Genomic DNA, 18311 nt, shown 5'->3' with positions numbered 1-18311 from the left:
ACATCCTTCCAACCTATCCTCGGTACTGAAGCCCAAGGATTTTTTCGAGACACAAATCTTGTAACGCCGGAACTCTGCTTAAACCTGCCCAGTTGCGTCTCATTGCTTCCAGGATTACATTTATCTTAGGTTCTGCACTGAAGGCTGACAACGATCTGGCCCCTGTCTACCTCTAACACAACTGGTTACCTGTGGATCTTCCCAGTTGCCACAGTGTTTTGGATTCCATATCTCTGTCCACACTGCTTCCTTTGACTGAAATGTCTTCACCCCTCTCACGTCTTTTCTTGGCATTCAGGCAAACAATTACTCATCTTTCAAAACACAGTTCAAGCATCACCTCTGCTATGAAGTTATTCCTGACAGCCTCCTGCCATTCTGCTGATCACTGGCTCCTCTCATCTCCACCACTACTTGATAGATGATTTCCTATCATGGCAAAGATGAATAAATATGGTCCCCAGTCTCAAAAAGCTTACCATCATCATTCAACCAGAAATCCTGTTATATAACCTGGACAAATAAGCCAAATTGAAAGAGAAATTATGAGGCATGAAAAAATGACGAGTTGTAAGTAAGTTCAACACTCAGCTCAGCAGTTTTCCTCAGAAGCCTCTGTGACTCCCAAGCCGTGAGCTGTGTGTGGACGCGTGAGGGTGTATGTGGACGCACGCGCTGCTATACAAAGGTTAGGTGTACAGGGGCTGATTTAATGTTCACAAACCATCTGAGTTGGGCATTATTATCATCCCCATTTTAGAACTGAGGAAACCAAAAGCATAGTGACTAAGTAACGTGCCCAACCTGACTGAAAATATCAGTATGAATAAAGTATGGATTTCAGTTAACTCTTAAAAAATGTAACCGACAAGTGAAAATGATATAGTGTTTATAAATAAGTCGTGTGGTGTATACTTATTGGGCCTATTAAGGGCCTAGTACACAAAGAGAAAAACGTATCTCAGAAACAGCGAAAAATAAAAAACTACGATACAAAGAACAGAAGACTACCTCTCGGGGGCAGTAAGAAGTTGGGGAGAGAAGAGGCTTTCAAATACATTAATGAGTTAATAAACGAAATTAAATGACTGTCTAAACGCAGCTGAGCAGCCCTCGACTCCAACCCGCTAACTCACCTGCACGTCAGCTTTTCTCCTCGCACGTCGTAGCCAATGGAACGGCGGCTCTACGGGGGCCTATCGTGCGCGTGCGCATCAGTGTTTCGACGCTTCTTCCCATCGATGTGCTCGGCAGCAACTCCTTCAGTCTGGCCACTGCCAGCGTAGACGCTGCCCCTCCTGCCGACGCGCCGCCATTTTGAAGACGGGAAGATTCAGGGTCTGGAACGGCTGGAGGCGGCGGCGGTGACTGGTACGGATGGTTTCCGCCCGCGTTAGCCCCTCCAAATTCGCCCATCTGTGGGCCACAGCTCTCGGTGTTGCCCCTATTCCCACAGGGCCCCTGTCGCTGTCCCCAGTCGTCCTGTCACTCTGTCCCTCGGATCTTTTTCGCTTTCTCATCTTCCAGCTGTGCTCGAACCTTTGTTTAGAGCTGTCGTCAGGCCTAAGTGCCTACTTTCGAGCCTCAGGACTCCAACCCGCTGGACGGCTTCTCCTTCCCCGCCCCAGTCTAGTCCGGGTTGTTTTCTGCGGACACACACCGGGAGGGCTCAGAGCTGCACGGCCTCCGCTGGGCAGCGACCTGTGTGCCCCGTGGGGGCAGGGGGGCGAGTTCTGGTCTCTGTGGGGTCCGGGGAGAACCTGGACTTGGTCCTGTCGTGGTGGAGGGACCCACAGTAGGCGATGGTGGACGTTAGCGACCGGTCTCCTGTTAGAGCTTAATCCGTCACCGGCCTGTTTTGTTTTGTCCTTTCCCAGGAATAACTTAACAAAAGGAAAGATATTTTGCGTCTGCTTTGCTGCCAGAAATGGCCAATGTGAGTAAATTAGTCTCTTAAGAAGCAGTATAGTAATAAAGTAGTTTGGGAACTTGTTAGAAAATGGAGGGACGGGTTTAATTCTAATGTCATTGGTGGCATAATGTTTCATATTGAGTATCAAAAATGTCAAGGGACGTAATGGGTGTGAAATTAGGTGAATACGGTTTGAAGACAGTTTGAACACAAACATATTTCTAATTACACGTTTATTTCTACAAATACGTTTTTAGAAATAAATTCAGTGCCAGCATCCTTTTTTAATATTTTTAAAGTACATTATTTCAGGAAGTATTTAGAATCTATTTTTTAAGCTGTGTTCTATTTTTTTGGTTAGGTAAACTGGAGTTTTGGAGCCGTTTCAGTATAGGAAGTAGCTTTCCAAATACTACAAAATGAGAGCAAGAGAGATTATTCATAGTGACTGTCCAGTAATTACTTGCCGTAAAGAGTTCATATAGTAGGAGCCATGAGACATATGAAAACAGTTACCTTAAAAGTAGACGCTGATAATTTCATAAAAGCTACACAAAGGCACAATGCAGATTCAGAGCTTTGTGGAGAGGAAAAGGAGGGGTTTCGGTTCACTTAATCAGAGAAGCATTTAGTTTTGGTTTTGAAAGATGGGTGGGATTTAGGTCATCTGAGGTTTGCGTGGGGAAGACAAGAGATATATTCATCCTCCGTTTCAAAAATCAAGATGTAGGTTCTGTTCTCCTGAATGTTAGATGTGTGAAAGACTTTAGTGGTAAATAAGGTTGGCTGGTTTATTTGGGATCAAGTAACAGTCTTGAATGCCAAACTCAGTAGTTTGGACTTTATTCTTTGTATTTTGGTGGTTTAATTAGAGCAGTGTGTTGGGAAGACTGATATGGATATGGCAACAGTTAGCCTGGAGAGTATTCCTGTTAAGTAATAGTCTAATGGTGAGACCATAGACCAAGTCATAGAAATTGACCACTAGTCTAGCCTATGTTTTAAGCTGAATTTTTACCTAGCCATAATCATAGGAAGGAAATGTTGTGAAAGAAGTATGTGCTGCTACCCTCAAAGGAATGAGATTAGTATGTTAATATTTGAATTGGCTCTATTTTGATTTGAATGAATAAATTAGATCAGTAAGATGAATATTTTGAAATATACTTTTTTAATTCTTTATTGTTAGAATTTTACATAAAATAATATTCAAATATACTTTTAAAAATTTATGTTAGTTTATATGCGTTGTAAACACTGAATGTACTTTGGTAATTAAATATGCAGGTATATGTGTCTTTAACAATTCAGTTAGCATGTACAGCAAGGGTCAGAAAGGTCCATGCTTCAGCAGCTAGACAGGTAAATTAAGAGGCCGTGGTGGGGACTTGTACAAACTGAAGTAACTCGTTTCTGCCAGTGATGTGTTGCCAACTAATGTCATTTGGGAATGTGAATCCAGTGCTACCAGATCTTAAGAGTTTTTAAGAACAGCCAAAAATCTGCCTCTTTTGTGTGAGATATCACAATTGCTCGATGTGGATATCCAATTCAAATTTCTATATACCACTTAAAATTACCATTTTTGTCTCTTTGAGCAGGTTGGGTACAGACCCAAGGAAGGATGCTTGAATTTTGAGGTGGGCAGAATGCTCTGGAAACAGGGAGGTTCTGTTTTTCTGGACCTAGAAGAAAGAGTTGGAATTTGCCAGGCCTAGAAGGAGAGGGAAAAGGGCGTTTTAGCAGAAGAAATATTGTGGCAGTTTAAAAGAAGGCAGAGAAATATGGGAAATGTTGAGTAGATATTGCTATGTGGCTTAAGAGTGGAATAAGGGAAGGAAGGGTAAAATTGAAAGAAATTATGTCAGAGATGTAGAAAGACCAGTTAGGATTTTTTTTGCACTTAGCATGAGAAATAAAGTCATAAAGTACACACGGGTTGGATTTCAGAATACTGTATGAACTGGAAAAAGAATGGTTGTAAAGTATTAAATACCTAGACTGTTTCAACGTCCTGGTAATTAGTTTTCACACCACTCTAATCCCACTCCAGTCCATTCTCTATGCTGCCCTTAGTGGTACATTCCGTAACACATCCTTTAATTTTATCAGCTTAACTCTGTTCCTCCCTGCCTACAGATTAAAATTCTGAGTTGTTATCTTCATTTAATAGGACCTTTACTGTCTGCATCAGGTATAAAGCCTGTTACAGTTGCCCACAAGTTAACTCTGAAGCCTGTTTTGCACTATATTACCTTATTATATCTACCTTCAGTGAACTTGTCAGTTTTCTGAATATATCTTTTATGACTCCACACCTTTGTTCCTGAAAGTGACTCACTGAAATTCCCCTTTCCCTGGCAAATTTCTGCTGTTACTTCAAAACTTAGTGTATCCTCCATGAAACTTTTTCCTGTTCCCTCAAGAATCTCTTAATTTTTCAAATCTTTTAATAGCATTTGACAGGTGATATAGTTTGTTCTTAGATGTTTTTCACTAATCTAAGAGTCAGCATTTTTTTTTAAAGGACCAAATAGCAAATATTTTAGGATTTGTAAGCCACAGAGTCTCTGTGCAACGACTTAACTCCGCCATAAGGACATGAAAGCAGCCATAGACAATACAGAAATAAATGGGTGTGGCCATGTTGCAGTCAAACTTCATTCACTGAAACAGATAGGAGGCATTAAATTATTCTGACCCAAGTATTTTTGATGAAAGTTTATGCATGAAAGATTCATTCATCCATGGTAACTGACCTCAAGAGTCTAGGAAATGGACAGAGAAGCAGAAAATGTATCACAAACGTGTGTGCTAAAATGGAGGAAAGTGAACATTGCCATAAAACCAAAAGGAAAAATGACAGGGGAGATAAACTAGTACAATTTGTAGCAGTAAAAGAAGAGAAGAGTTAGAAAGTAGATTGTGGTCCTAGGAAAGATTTTGAGAGTTCTTTATTTTGAGAATAGAAGAATCTTAATAGTTATGCTACCTTTTTAGTGTTGTTGCTAAGTAGGGCACCTTTTAGAGGTTTCTTTTCTCTTTGTGTGGCACTCCTGATTCTGGTGTTTGTTGGAAAAGCCATATATTTTTAGCCATGGTAACTTCTTCTTTGCTTTTTTAATATTCCTGTTTATTTTTTAAAATATAAATGTTTAAAATTATAAATATGCATGATCTTGTCATGTGGTAGGTGCTCAATAATAGTAGAATAAATGTTGATTTTAGAAGATACATTGCAATATGAGAATTTGCCAGAGATTGTCTGTGTCAGTATAACGTTTATATCCTGAATAATTTTGATTTTTGTGTCATTCTTAGGTGCTCTGTAACAGAGCCAGACTGGTTTCCTATCTCCCAGGATTTTGCTCTTTAGTTAAAAGGGTTGTCAATCCCAGAGCCTTTTCAACTGCAGGATCTTCAGGTTCTGATGAGTCTCATGTGGCCACTGCACCTCCAGATATATGTAAGTAAAAGTTATTATTACTTTACTTATAATTGTTTCATAACATTTTGAGGTGTGTTTCCTGTAATATTTCTTCCTGAGGTTTTACTGATTTTTCTAAAGTTTAGTTTATCCCATTGAAAATAAAATCAGGGCTCTGCCTAAATATACCAGAAATCTACAATATTTAAAAAAAGAGTGAATATTGTTTTCTAAAACTTATTTTCTTGAACTTTAGTTTCTTTGTAATTATCTTCAAAAACACAGTTCCCTGAAACAAATCTTTTGGTCCTACTAAACTGCATTACTACTTCTTGCCATTCTTTGCTGAATTTCTTAAATGTAGCTAGTACTTTTTACTATCTACTGTTTATTGAATCATAGTCTGTTTTTTCTAATTCATTTTGTACACCACTATCATAATAATCATTCTAAGGTACTTTAATCATGTCACTTCCTTGATAAACCTTGACTGTCTCCCACTGCTTTCAGTAGCAGTTCCTAAACAATCCTTAAACTGTGGATCACTGTTCAAGGTCTATAAAAAATTTTCTTTTAAAGTTCTGTGATTAGTTAAGTTTGAGAAATACTTTTCCCATAGCCCTTCCTATCTTAGAGGTTTATAATGCACACTAAAATGTTAAGGGAAGGCTCTTAGAAACTTTACCTAATGTATCTTAAAAGGATTGCCCGTGGAATCCTTTTTTCATGCAACACATTACTTAAAACGTAATGTAAGTTCACTTTGGCATGCAAAGCCTTCCCTGATTTTCTTGCCCCAGTTTTCTTTTATAACTCCATCTCTGATTACTCCTCAATTTTCAAGAATTGAAGACTAAACATATATGTATCATAAATGAAGGATTTATTATTCAGAATATAAGGGTTTATATTGTGGATATACAGCCGGCCCTCTCTCTTCCTGGGTTCTACATCTTCAGATTCAGCCAATCAGGAATTGAAAATATTTGGGGAAAAAAAATTGCAGAAGGTTCCAAAAAACAAAACTTGAATTTGTCACACACCAGCAACTATTCACATATCATTTACATTGTTTTAGATATTATAAGTAATCTAGAGATGATTTAAAATATACAGGAGGCTGTATGTAGGCTACATTTATGGACATACAGTTGACTATTGAACAACATGGGTTTGAAGTGCACAAGTCCACTTATACACAGATTTTTTTCAATAATAACTACAGTACTACACAGTTCTTGGTTCAATGAATATGAGGACATGAAACTGCCAGTACAGAAGCAACTATACAGTGAACTGACTACAGATTATACTCAGGTGTCTGACTGCATGCAGAGTCAGTACCCCTAACCCCTGAGTTGTTCAAATGTCAACTAAACTGTGCCCTTTTATATAAGGGACTTGAGCACATGCTGATTTTGGTATTTGGAGGGGGTCCAGGAACCAATCCCCTGTGAATACCTAGGGACAACTATATAAAGAATTTTTGTAGATCAATAGAAAAAAGACCACCCAGTAGAAAACCAAACAAAAATTTCAAAAATGGATCTGAACAGGCTATTTCTGTATGTGAAAACTTAAATGACCAGTAAACATTTGAAAATATTCTCAATCCCACTATTAATATTGGATATTTATTTAAAGAAACAGATCTGAAGAGTCTTTAAAACCCTTATTGTTCAAATATAGCTGATAAGTTTCAGCTTGCGAACTGCCTCTAGTCAATCATTAGTGGCTATGTCTGGAGCCTTGTTACTCAATATGATCTGCAGACCAGCATAGGATAACATCAACATCATCTGACATTTAGAAACAAAGAATTTTGAGCCCCACTCAAGACCTACTAAATCAGAATCTACATTTTGTGAGATCTCAGATGATTCTTAAGTACTTAAAGTTTGAGACATACTGGGCTAGTGTTTGGGTTGAGAATTATGTGATAGTGTCTGGGTTCAGTGGGAAAAAGTTCCATGACTGATGGGTGATGTCTGTCATAGATACGGAAGAGGGTTATGGTAGCACTTAGGAGCAGCCATACTGACATGGTGATTTTCACGCAGTTCTGGCAGAGTATTTATATTTTTGATGCCAACAGAAGTCTGTAGCAGTCGTCCCTTCCTTTCTCTAAACAAAACTTCTCTGAATATTTCTTTGTTTGATTTTTTTAATTTTTTTTTCTGGATCTTTTTAAATTTTTCACGTTAGGATGTTTTTAAATTTTAAGTGAATAAAGTAATGTGGTCTGTTCTTCCATAAGTATTTAATCTATATTAATTTGTGTGGCTGGTAAACAGGGCATTATGTCTCACTGGGTTCATACAATATTTTTTCCCCAGTTCATTAATATTTTGTGCCAATGCCCCTCCCCAAGGGTAACCACTATTAAATCTAGTATCTTTTTTTTTTCAAATCTTTCCTCTATATTTAAAAACATAAATATGAGGATAGAAAATAAATGTGAAAATGCTATTCTTTGGCTTAGCTTTTTTTTTTTAACGTAATATGTCCTGGACTTCGTTCATTATCAGTAAAGATTTACCATGTTCTTTCTAATGAATATCAAGCATTACATAGTATGGATTACAGTATTTTATTGACTCCTTTCCTAATAACAAACTTACCTTTGAGCTTACAACTGGTTGCTTTGATTAATGTTTTGGAAATGACTTAAAACTGTTTTATATTCACATAGGAAAGCAAACTTCACAGATCTGTTGATTAGGTAAAAACCTAATTAGAAGAAGAATATTCTTTCAGTTTACCAATGTACTTAACTGTTAAGGAGAAAATGACTCATTTTGTTGTTTCTCTTCAGGCTCTCGAACAGTATGGCCTGATGAAACTATGGGACCATTTGGACCTCAGGATCAGAGATTCCAGCTTCCTGGGAACATAGGTTTTGATTGTCACCTCAGTGGGACTGCATTACAGAAGAAAAGCCAGGTTAATAAAACTTTGCCTGATATTCTAGCAGAACCTTTATCAAGTGAAAGACATGAGTTTGTAATGGCACAATATGTGAATGAATTTCAGGTAAGTTGTTAATGTCATTTATTCTTTTTTTCTAATTATTAAATGCTATAATAATTTCTGATAACTTTGAGTATGTTACTTTCATTGAAAAAGTTAAATAAAAAAAACTAAGTCCAATATATACAAAAAGAATATCTATAGCTTTTAAAAACTCAGCATTGTCCTACACATAGTGTTTCCTGTACAATTTTTTCACTTAACTTTAGATTGCAGTCTCTTAGGTAATCAAATGTTCTTCAAAAAGATCTGTTTAAGTAACTGTTTATTCAAACATAAATAATTCTATACTTACTAGAAATTTAGATTTCCTGTTTTTCACTTTTTTATAAATGATAATTATAATTTATATATGGACCAAATTCCAACTAGTTTTATTCCTCTAACCATTTAGAAACTTAAGAAAATTTGGAGATCTCTGAAATTCTTCAGATATAGTAGACTAAAAAGGAAGAGTGTTAAATAGGTTTTTTTTAACGACAATTTCTGAGGTTTTTTTCCAAATGAGTTTTTTAAACTGGTATTGCATAATGAATTTTTTAAATGAGTTGTAAAACTAGTATTGCATTATTGCTTACTCAAATGGAAAGTTAGATGCAATTCAGAGTTTCTGTCAAACCCCTGATCCTTTACCATTTTTCATATTTCTGCATAGTTTCAGGCTGAGATTTTGATCAAAGCCATATTATTGAAAATGGCATTCCCTCACAATTAAGGGTTATATCGGATAACCGAACACTGGGACACAGTTGACTTTCCCTGAATTTTTATCTGAGATAATTTCTTCTCAGTCTTCTTGGCTCCTCCTCTGTCTACCAGTTATAGGATATCTCCCAAATGTTTCTGTTCTTGATTTTCTCATGCGAATTGCTCCCTGGTCACTTAAGTCCTTGGCTTTCTCTACAGGCTACATTTTCATGTTTCCTAATTTATTATGTCTATTTCTGACATTTCTAGCCCTATATTACTAACTGCCTGCCAAACATCGTTATCTGGATATCTCAGAAGTCCCCAGATTTTGCATGTCTAATACTGAATTAGTCCTTTTTTCTCTCGAAACTTGTTCTTACTTCCTTATTATTAGTAGTATAAGTGACTTAGTCATCCTTCTCCTGTCCCAAAAATTATAGTGTCAACCTTAACTTCTCTCAGAAATAGTCACAGAATTACATTGCTTCCTCTCTGTAAGCAGCTCTTAAATTATTTGTGTCCTTTCAATTCTCACTAATACTGCCAAAATTTAACTGCCTTGTCTTAACTTCAGTTCTTAGAGGCATTATAATTGGATAGACTATGGAGATAGGATAAATCTGTATTCAAAGATTAACTCTCCTGTTTACTTAATTTTGTGTCCTTGAGAAAGTTATTTAACTTTTCTGAGCCTCTGTTTCTTTATATGTAAAATGAGGATAATAATCCCTAGCTTGCAAAGTTGCTATGAGGATCAAATGTGAGAATGTATACATTAAGTGATCAATAAATATTGGCTGCTGCTGGTCTATCACCTGCTCCTCCTCATTACTGTATATCCCCTACAGTAATACGTCATTAGCTTTTTATATCTGATTTTGATACTCCTCACTGCTTTTAGACTAAAGTCAGACTTTCTTGATGTGGCATAAAGTTTTGATCCTTTATCTTCTTTACCTTACCTCCCATTACTTCCTACTCCTGCACTCTAATCACAGCATTTTTCATTTTTTTTAAATTACACCATTCTCTTTAACCATTGCATGCCTTTGCACTGTGATTATCTCTTGCTGGACTTTTTCTTTCTCCTTAATTCTTCAGCTATATTCCATCTCTTCTTTACCTATCAGATACATGCATTAATTAACATGTAGCTCAAAAATTGTTTCATCCTTTTCCCGATTTCTCCCAGCAAGCAAGTTTCTTCCCCATCTGTACTTCCAGAACACTTTCTTCATAACTCTACAGTACATTTCATATTGGATTGCATTTATTTGTTGCTATTTTTCTTGTATACCTAAGAATGAAGACTGGATTTTTTTTTACCATTTTTGTGCCTTCTTCTGTCGTAATGTCTGATGTGTAATAGGCACCCAGTAAATTTCAGTTGAATAAAAGCCTCTAAGCTCTTCCTATAGGAGAGGCTGTATATTTAATTATGTTATATTGTAAATTAGTGTTCTTACCCCATTTTACAGATTACAGAACAGAAGAAAGGATGATTAGATATCACAAAATATCAGAAGAGGTAACACTGTAAGACAAAATCATGACATTTTAGTTTCTTAGCCAACTTCTATTGTCTCAGAATATCAGTATACTTATATGTTCTTTTTTAATTCAACATTTTTTTTAGAATTTTCAAATCTTACATTCATCACAGAGAAAATGTTGAAGAAAACACTATTCCTCCATCACCAGCTAGATTAAAATTATTAAAAACACTTTAGGGAAAACAGGTTCATAACAGTGAAGATACTTTATTTGAACTCCAGATTTTGTTTACTTTTATTTCCTGTTCCCCTTAGGGTAGTGATGCACCTGTTGAGCAAGAAATTAACAGTGCAGAAACTTACTTTGAAAGTGCCAAAGTAGAGTGTGCAATCCAAACATGTCCAGAATTGCTGCGAAGAGGTATGTTGTGCTTTATATATTTTTATACTAATGTGTGTTAGATAATGTCACTGATTTTTTAATGTGTTGAATAATGTACTCCATAGGAATTGTAATGCTTTGTAACTTAATATTTTAACATGTGTAGCTGGAAAATGATGACTGCATGGCCAAGATAAAGACTTTCACATGTCCCCAAACATCTGACCTCATGCTGCCATTAGATAGGAATAGTAGAATTTTTAATTACTTGTTTCGTAAATCTTTTACTGAAGTCATCCCACACCTGGGTGATTATTACAGCTATAATTTCATGAGCTAATATATTAGTACTATTGAGAAAAATCTTAATAATAATCTTTCTTTTAAATTACAAAACCAACAACATGTAACCCAACTTACTCTTCAGAATTGTTGGCAGTATAATTCAGTTCATCCAATAAGAACAGAAGTAAATAAAAACTAAATTCATTTCATCCTTGTTCAAAAATAATATACATTTGTAAACCTAACTGGGTACCATAATAATTTAACTTAATCATTATTCTAAAGTATTTTATGCACTGTTTCTTGTTTTTTAAAAAAACAAATTATTTTTTCCTGGAGTTTTATTCTTATTTCATTTATAGATTTTGAATCACTGTTTCCAGAAGCAGCTACCAACAAACTAATGATTCTGACTGTAACACAGAAAACTAAGAATGATATGACTGTTTGGAGCGAGGAGGTAGAAAATGAAAGAGAAATGCTCTTAGAAAAGGTAATTCAACTCCTGACACTTTAATTTTATGATCCTATTTAAATACCAATGATCCAGTGTTTTAAAGTGATGGCTGTCTTTTCTAGCCTTTATTCTCTACTTCTGTATTTCAGTACTAAAGAACTTAATGTTTTCTGAGAATAAAAATGCCATGTGTTTTTGTTTGTTTGTTTGAATTTATGTCTGTTCTAGGAAATTTGGAAAATACAGTAAACAAAAAAGTTACATTAACTCTTTGTACCCATCTCTCTCTTTGTCTCTCTGCTTCTCTTCTCTCCCTCCATGTCTCCTTTCTTCTTCTCTTTGTAAAGCATGTCAAGTAAAAAGTGAAAAGTACCTCAGCCTTCTCTAAGGAATAAACAGTAACAGTGTACAGTACAATAATAATAAAGTAGTGTTATATACCCACATTATTTTCCCATCCTTTGCTTTTAACCAGAAGATAAGTTTTGACACCTTTCTATAGAATTACACAGATTATATTTCATTCTTTGTAAAATCTGCATAACATCATATTGCATGGGCAAACCATAAATTTTTTAATTATTTAAAAAAATTTTAGTAATTTATAAGTTGAAAATCAAACTTTTGCTATTATAGGCAGTGAATATATTTTTATGCATATATTTATATCTGTATATTCCTAAATAGGGAATTGCTGAATCATTTTACGTTTTGATAGACACCACCAATTTGCCAACAAAACAGACTGTCCTAGTGTGTATCCTGTCACCCTTACCCTGGATATTAGCATTACTTCTCATTTTTATCAACCTGAGAAATGATAAGTGGTAATTTAAAGTCATATTTTAAAATTATATAATTATTTATCTAGAGTTTGATGTTCGGTTATATCGGTTTCTTTTGCCTGTGTCACAGGTTAAGATTAACTCACTTGGACACCTTAGCCAACTATAGTTGAAAAAGTTCTCTTTACTAATTTACATGCAGGATAATATTTGGAATTACTTTATATTTTCTTTAGGGTTGGATGTATGGTTCTCTCTTCTTAGAAAAATTTTATATATTGAACAGAGTATTTTATGATAATGGCTTCACACTTAAATGTTTCACATATAGCTTTACTAACAGATTCCATTTAGTAATTAACAATCATGAGCAAGTTATATGCTAGTTAACAGAAGTTACAGAGAGGCATAAGACATTGTCTCTGATTTTAAAGATCTGAATTTGGAGAGTTGAAATTTAAATACACAATAACTCAATAAACATTTTCTATTTCTATATTAAGATAATGATTAGTAAATGTATACTTACCACTATCATTTAGATGCTAGAGAGCTCACTCACATATATCAGTAGTCCTAATTTTTAATCTGTTCAAGGTTCAGAGCCTCATTTGATACTGGCCCTAGTATAGTTGTAAGTTGCTTTTCTGTAACCAGTTTCAGGGTTTTGAAATGGCAACATACTTTATATGTGATTTTTAATTTTGTAATGACTTAAGCTTTTATTTTCTATAGAAAAACATTTTCCTATTTTAGATATGTTAGTGATTATTTTAGAACCACACATAGCTTACTGTCCAAGTAGATGTTTTACGTTTTGTGATTTAAATCTAATCTAGTTTTTTCCAGTCGATGTCAGTATTTGCTATTGATGAGAAGAAAACTTTAAGAGAAAAACTGGTTCATTTTGTGATCGTTCAGGATTCTTTGTTAACTTTTGCAAACATTTGAATTAATTGTTTTGTTTATCTTGTAGTTTTTGTGTATGGCATTTTTTTTTATTAAATTGATACATAATTCTAATGACTTTTCTAGACTATATTCAGTTTTCTTATTTTTAAGAATTATGAACATTAATGAAATACAGGAATAAGTGTAAGTATTAAGTATGAAGATAACCTAAAGAATACAATATATTTAAATGTTTTTCATTAGTTTACAAGAAAGTACAGGTATACCTTGGAGATATTGCAAGTTTAGTTCCACACCATCATAATAAGACAAAAATCACAATAAAGTGAGTCACACAAATTTTTTGGTTTTCCAGTGCATGTAAAGGTTATATTTTCACTATACTGTAGTCTATTAAGTGTGTAATAGCATTATGCCTAAAAAAAAGTAGATACCTTAATTAAAAAATAATTTATTGCTAAAAAATCTTAACCATCATCTAAGCCTTCATAGTGAGTCATAGTAGTAACATCAGTATAGATCACTAATTACAGATTATCATAACAAATAAAATAGATGAAAAAGTTTAAAATACTGAGAGAATTACCAAAACGTGACACAGAGACACGAAGTGAGCAAAAGCTATTGGAAAAATGGCTCAAGTAGACTTGCTGGACACAGGGTTTCCACAAACCTTCAAATTGTAAAAAACACATGATCTGTGAATATAATAAAATGAAGTCCAAAAAAGTGAGATATGCCTGTATTCAGAGAAAATAGTCTAGCTTAAGTTGTATATCTCTATATCAGGAATCAGCCAACTTTTTCCATGAAGGGCCAGATGGTAAATTTTTAGGTTTTGCAGGTCATAGGGTCTCAACTACTCAATTCTACCCTAGTATTATTAAAGAAATCCTACACAGTATACAAATCAAAAGGCATGGCTATGTTCCAGTGAAACTATCTTTACACAAACAGGTTGCCAACCAGATTTGGCCCTCGGGCTTTCACTTGCTAACCCCTTATTTAGGATGTGGCCCTTATGCCTAAGGCTTGGACTTTCGAGGATCTCAGCTGAATGCCAGAGTTGCTTAGTGAAGTCTCATCACTCTGGATGGGCTAGAGATTCATGTTACCCAGCACCGTACCACCCCGATAGCACCATTCAGCTCTTAGCCTCACTACTGGCACTGTGCTAGACCTTGAGGAATTTCTCCTTGTGTGTGTACAGCTCAACCCTTCACTACTGAACCAAGGCAAATTGCTCTGCAGACCACTTGAGAGCCCCATTCATGCACCTCCCTCTTCTCTAGTACCCTACCCAACAAATTCTATGTGCTTCAACAGTGCAGAACTCTTGCTTTCTACCTCCTCAGCTCAGTGACACTATTACTTTGCTTGGGCCCCACTTCTTTGCCCTATGACTATGAAGTGTCCCCAGACGGAAGACTGGAGCATATATGGGGATCACCTTATGTTTCCCTTCTCTCAAAGATTACAGTTTTGTCTAACTGTTGTTCAGTGTTTAAAAACAGTTACCAGTTTTGTAGTTTTGGTCAGTTTTGTAGTTTTCAGCATGTGGCATGTTTGATGGAACTGTACCCTTGCTTTTAAACATTTATGTTCTGTCCTTTTTTTTTTTTCCTTAACATACTAATCTGGTTCTAATATTTGTTACTGGTCTATTTCACTGCTTAGATTTCTGGTAAAACTAATACAGACATCATAAGAATTCAGAATTAAGACCAAGATTTTGAATAGGTGATAAATGCTCGTGGCCTGTAATGTTTATATACTGTACAAAAAATACAGAGAGGTGTATAGTGAAAAGTATCCTGTTCAGCTCTGTACCTAATCTATCCATTTATCCTGTTATTTTTATGTGCCTTTTCAGAATTATTTCAAGACTGTGTGAGTGCATAAATGTGTTTTTCAAGAACACACAAACAAGAACATGTGTTTAAACAACTTTCATTCAAATGAATGTGTAGCTCAGATCTTTTCATTATGGCTATTTTGTTTTCCCTTTCTTACCTTATTTCTAATATCTCCCTAATGAGAAAAATAGCAATTACAGTTTATAATCCATGCCAAATTTGAGAGTTAATAGCACAGAAGTGAGTAAAAATAGTTTCTAAAATAGGAGATAAGTTAGAAGAAAAAAATAAACAATTTGGACTTTTTAAAAGAAATGAAAGTGTTCTATAAACCAATAGTGTTTTGAACTGGTGAAAATAATCTTAGGACTTCACAGTCTTAATTTATCATTAGCTTTAATTTTTTATTAATCTTACTGTATTCTCTATCTGAAGCAAAAGATTTATTTTAAAATGTATTGAAAAATAGAACAGTCTGTAGCAATGCTGTCTTGAGCATATATTTGTATCATCTTCTGTGCAGTTCATCAGCGGTGCTAAGGAGATTTGCTATGCTCTTCGGGCGGAAGGCTATTGGGCTGACTTTATTGACCCATCGTCTGGTTTGGCAGTGAGTAACGAAATACATTTTGAAAGCCAGATGATATAATTTGAAGTAGGAATGATCTTTATTAAAATTGTTTATAATTATAACCTTAGCAAAATTAAATCATTTAAGCCTCTTTTAAAACCTCACAGTTTTATGTGAAGAAGTAGCAAGAGTCAGTTGCATTCATAACTTTGAGGGACCTCTATCACTCGTCATTTCTCTATCACTAAGTTTCTTTAATTAAAAATAATAAAAGTGTTTATTGTTTTCCATCCTTGCTAGTAGATATTATTTGAATTACACTGAATTAGTGTGTTTACTGTCCATTAGTTTAAAATTAGCAATCAGTAGTTTCACTGAAAAACACCTGTTTTTAGAATTAAGGAAATATGGATGGTAAAGAAATATTTAGAAAAGTAACTTTTTGGAAATTAGCATTTATAAAGTTACATTTTAAAGAAAGTAACTGAACCACTACTGTGGTCACATTTTAAATTCTGGCTATATCTTTCAGTTACAAATAGTAATAAATTTTTTTTAATCTTAAAATAGGAGTATATACTGTTTATTAAAGTCACGTAAGACTTAGTACTAGAAATGAAAATTTCACTTTGGGCTTTAGTTTCCTTATCCTAAAAATTATAAAGGTGGAACTATAGATGACTGCTTAAAGTTTATTTCATCTTTAAAGGTCATGTAATGTTATGCATATGGTTCTAGATAATAAGCAGTCTGCTAGATCATTCATTTCATATTTCCAGAATGCGCAGGGGAAAAGAGGTGTTAGGGCAGTTAGGTGTTGCACGTGATGTTTTTATTTTTTAATAAGAACTATTCTAAATATTTGGAGTATTAAAATTGATCTGTGTTCATGTTTGCATAAAAGTTGTTACTCCATTATCTTTCTTGCTAATGAAAATATGACTTCATTTTTTATTTCCTCCAGTTTTTTGGACCATATACAAACAACACTCTTTTTGAGACAGATGAACGCTATCGGCATTTAGGATTCTCTGTTGATGATCTCGGCTGCTGTAAAGTGATTCGTCACAGTCTCTGGGGTACCCATGTGGTTGTGGGAAGTATCTTTACTAATGCAACACCAGACAGCCAAATTATGAAGAAATTAAGTGGAAACTAGCAGTAATGGCAATTTATTTGCTCTATGATTTGTATCACTTGGGATGAGCTATTAACATTGTTAAAGTTTCAAATTTTAAAATTTACCTACTTGTAGGTATTTATTTCAACATTTGTGAATTCACAATATTGGCAAGTGGTTTGTGATTTTTAAATTTCAGATGTTCATTCATATTATCATTAAATACATGTTGAGCACATCCACATTGTACAGAATGTGGTAATTAATTAACATGTGACCAGGGTATGATCTCATATTGTTATTTCTCCCCTTTATTGGAAAAACCTGTTTTAATTTTCTCCAAAAATAAATCATACATTTGGTTATGATATGTATTTTTTCATTGCAGAATCTTAAAAATATAGTTCTTAAAGATTCCTAAGAAACTAAAATATTTATCTTTTTAAAGTTTTTTTTTTTAAATAAATACAATTGAGAATTCTGGATTCAGTGTAGATTTAACTTTTTTTAATTTTCTTTTTTCTTTATTACCTGTCAAGTGTCCTGGTACTCGTCCGAGTATCACTTTGAAAAATGTATGTGCAGGAAAAGAAGACTAAGAATAATACTACATCTTTACATACAGAAGAGTATCAATCTCATCTGTATACATGCTGAAAAAATAATTCTTAACTCCTGAGTTGAGACGGGTAAATGTAGTTTATTTTCAGACAAAACTGTGCCTCAGCTGCTAAATCATATTCCTCCAATTTTAGCAATAGATGGAAAATGCAGTACTCTACAGAAATACCTCATGTGGGATGGAGCTTGTTTTTACAGCATTTTAAACTTAGAATCATCTTTGATTTGTGAATCTTGTATCAGTCGATATAGAGATAAATCTCAGATGAACAAATAACTTCACCAAATGAATAAATTAAAATGGATTTTTCTGTATTTTTTAATTAAATGCTTGTTTTTTTAAATGAACACGGGATGATCAACTTTTTAATTTCGTTTACAATTTCCATTTAAAACTCTGCTTAGTTAACATGTAGCTTGATAATAAGTGTTGCTTATGATTCAAACAGTAAGCTACAATTTTTCATTCATTATGAAAAAAATGAAATAGTGATTTCCTGTAGCATTTTGAAAAATATTTATTGAAGGATAGGTACTCAAATTTTCATCTGTGTAAGGAGCACCCAAATCAAGACTGAACATTAGTGGAATTTCATAGGCTCATCCTACTGTCTTTCAGGCACTCCCTCTTCTTGCTTGCCCTTCCCACCAGTAGCCAGTATCCTGATTCCCTGCAGTATAAATTGGTTTTGTCTGTTTTGATGCTTTATATTTGTGAAACCATATATAGGATCTTCACTTTGGCTTCTTTCACTCAGCAATGTGAGATT

The 18311-nt window shown here is 34.5% G+C and overlaps 1 protein-coding gene and 1 long non-coding RNA gene across 6 annotated transcripts in view; one reads left to right on the top strand and one right to left on the bottom strand.

Moving 5' to 3' along the window:
- The window catches only part of LOC105094634 (uncharacterized), a 525835-nt gene extending 524664 nt beyond the window's left edge, over positions 1–1171 (bottom strand). For all 4 annotated transcript variants that reach the window (XR_010380576.1, XR_010380574.1, XR_010380577.1 and 1 more), the window contains exon 1: positions 1137–1171. This is a non-coding gene — a long non-coding RNA (uncharacterized LOC105094634). The remainder of the gene's footprint in view (positions 1–1136) is intronic.
- An 82-nt stretch (positions 1172–1253) lies between these two features.
- Positions 1254–17889, top strand: MMADHC (metabolism of cobalamin associated D). 2 transcript variants are annotated; one of them, XM_010986700.3, is made up of 8 exons: positions 1254–1371; positions 1878–1936; positions 5234–5378; positions 8155–8372; positions 10868–10973; positions 11603–11712; positions 15753–15839; positions 16765–17889. In XM_010986700.3, the coding sequence occupies exons 2-8, from the start codon at positions 1928–1930 to the stop codon at positions 16957–16959; spliced, it is 870 nt and encodes a 289-aa protein (XP_010985002.1). In that variant the 5' UTR covers positions 1254–1371; positions 1878–1927; the 3' UTR covers positions 16960–17889. The 2 variants fall into 2 exon arrangements, with proteins under 2 accessions (XP_010985002.1, XP_010985001.1); XM_010986699.3 differs by having other exon boundaries at positions 11582–11712.
- Positions 17890–18311: the final 422 nt, after the last annotated feature.

Source organism: Camelus dromedarius, chromosome 4 (genome assembly GCF_036321535.1).
Source record: "Camelus dromedarius isolate mCamDro1 chromosome 4, mCamDro1.pat, whole genome shotgun sequence".
In the NCBI taxonomy this organism is placed as follows: domain Eukaryota; kingdom Metazoa; phylum Chordata; class Mammalia; order Artiodactyla; family Camelidae; genus Camelus; species Camelus dromedarius.
The sequence above is the reverse complement of the archived record's forward strand: the minus strand, read 5'-3'. Positions and strand labels throughout refer to the sequence as shown.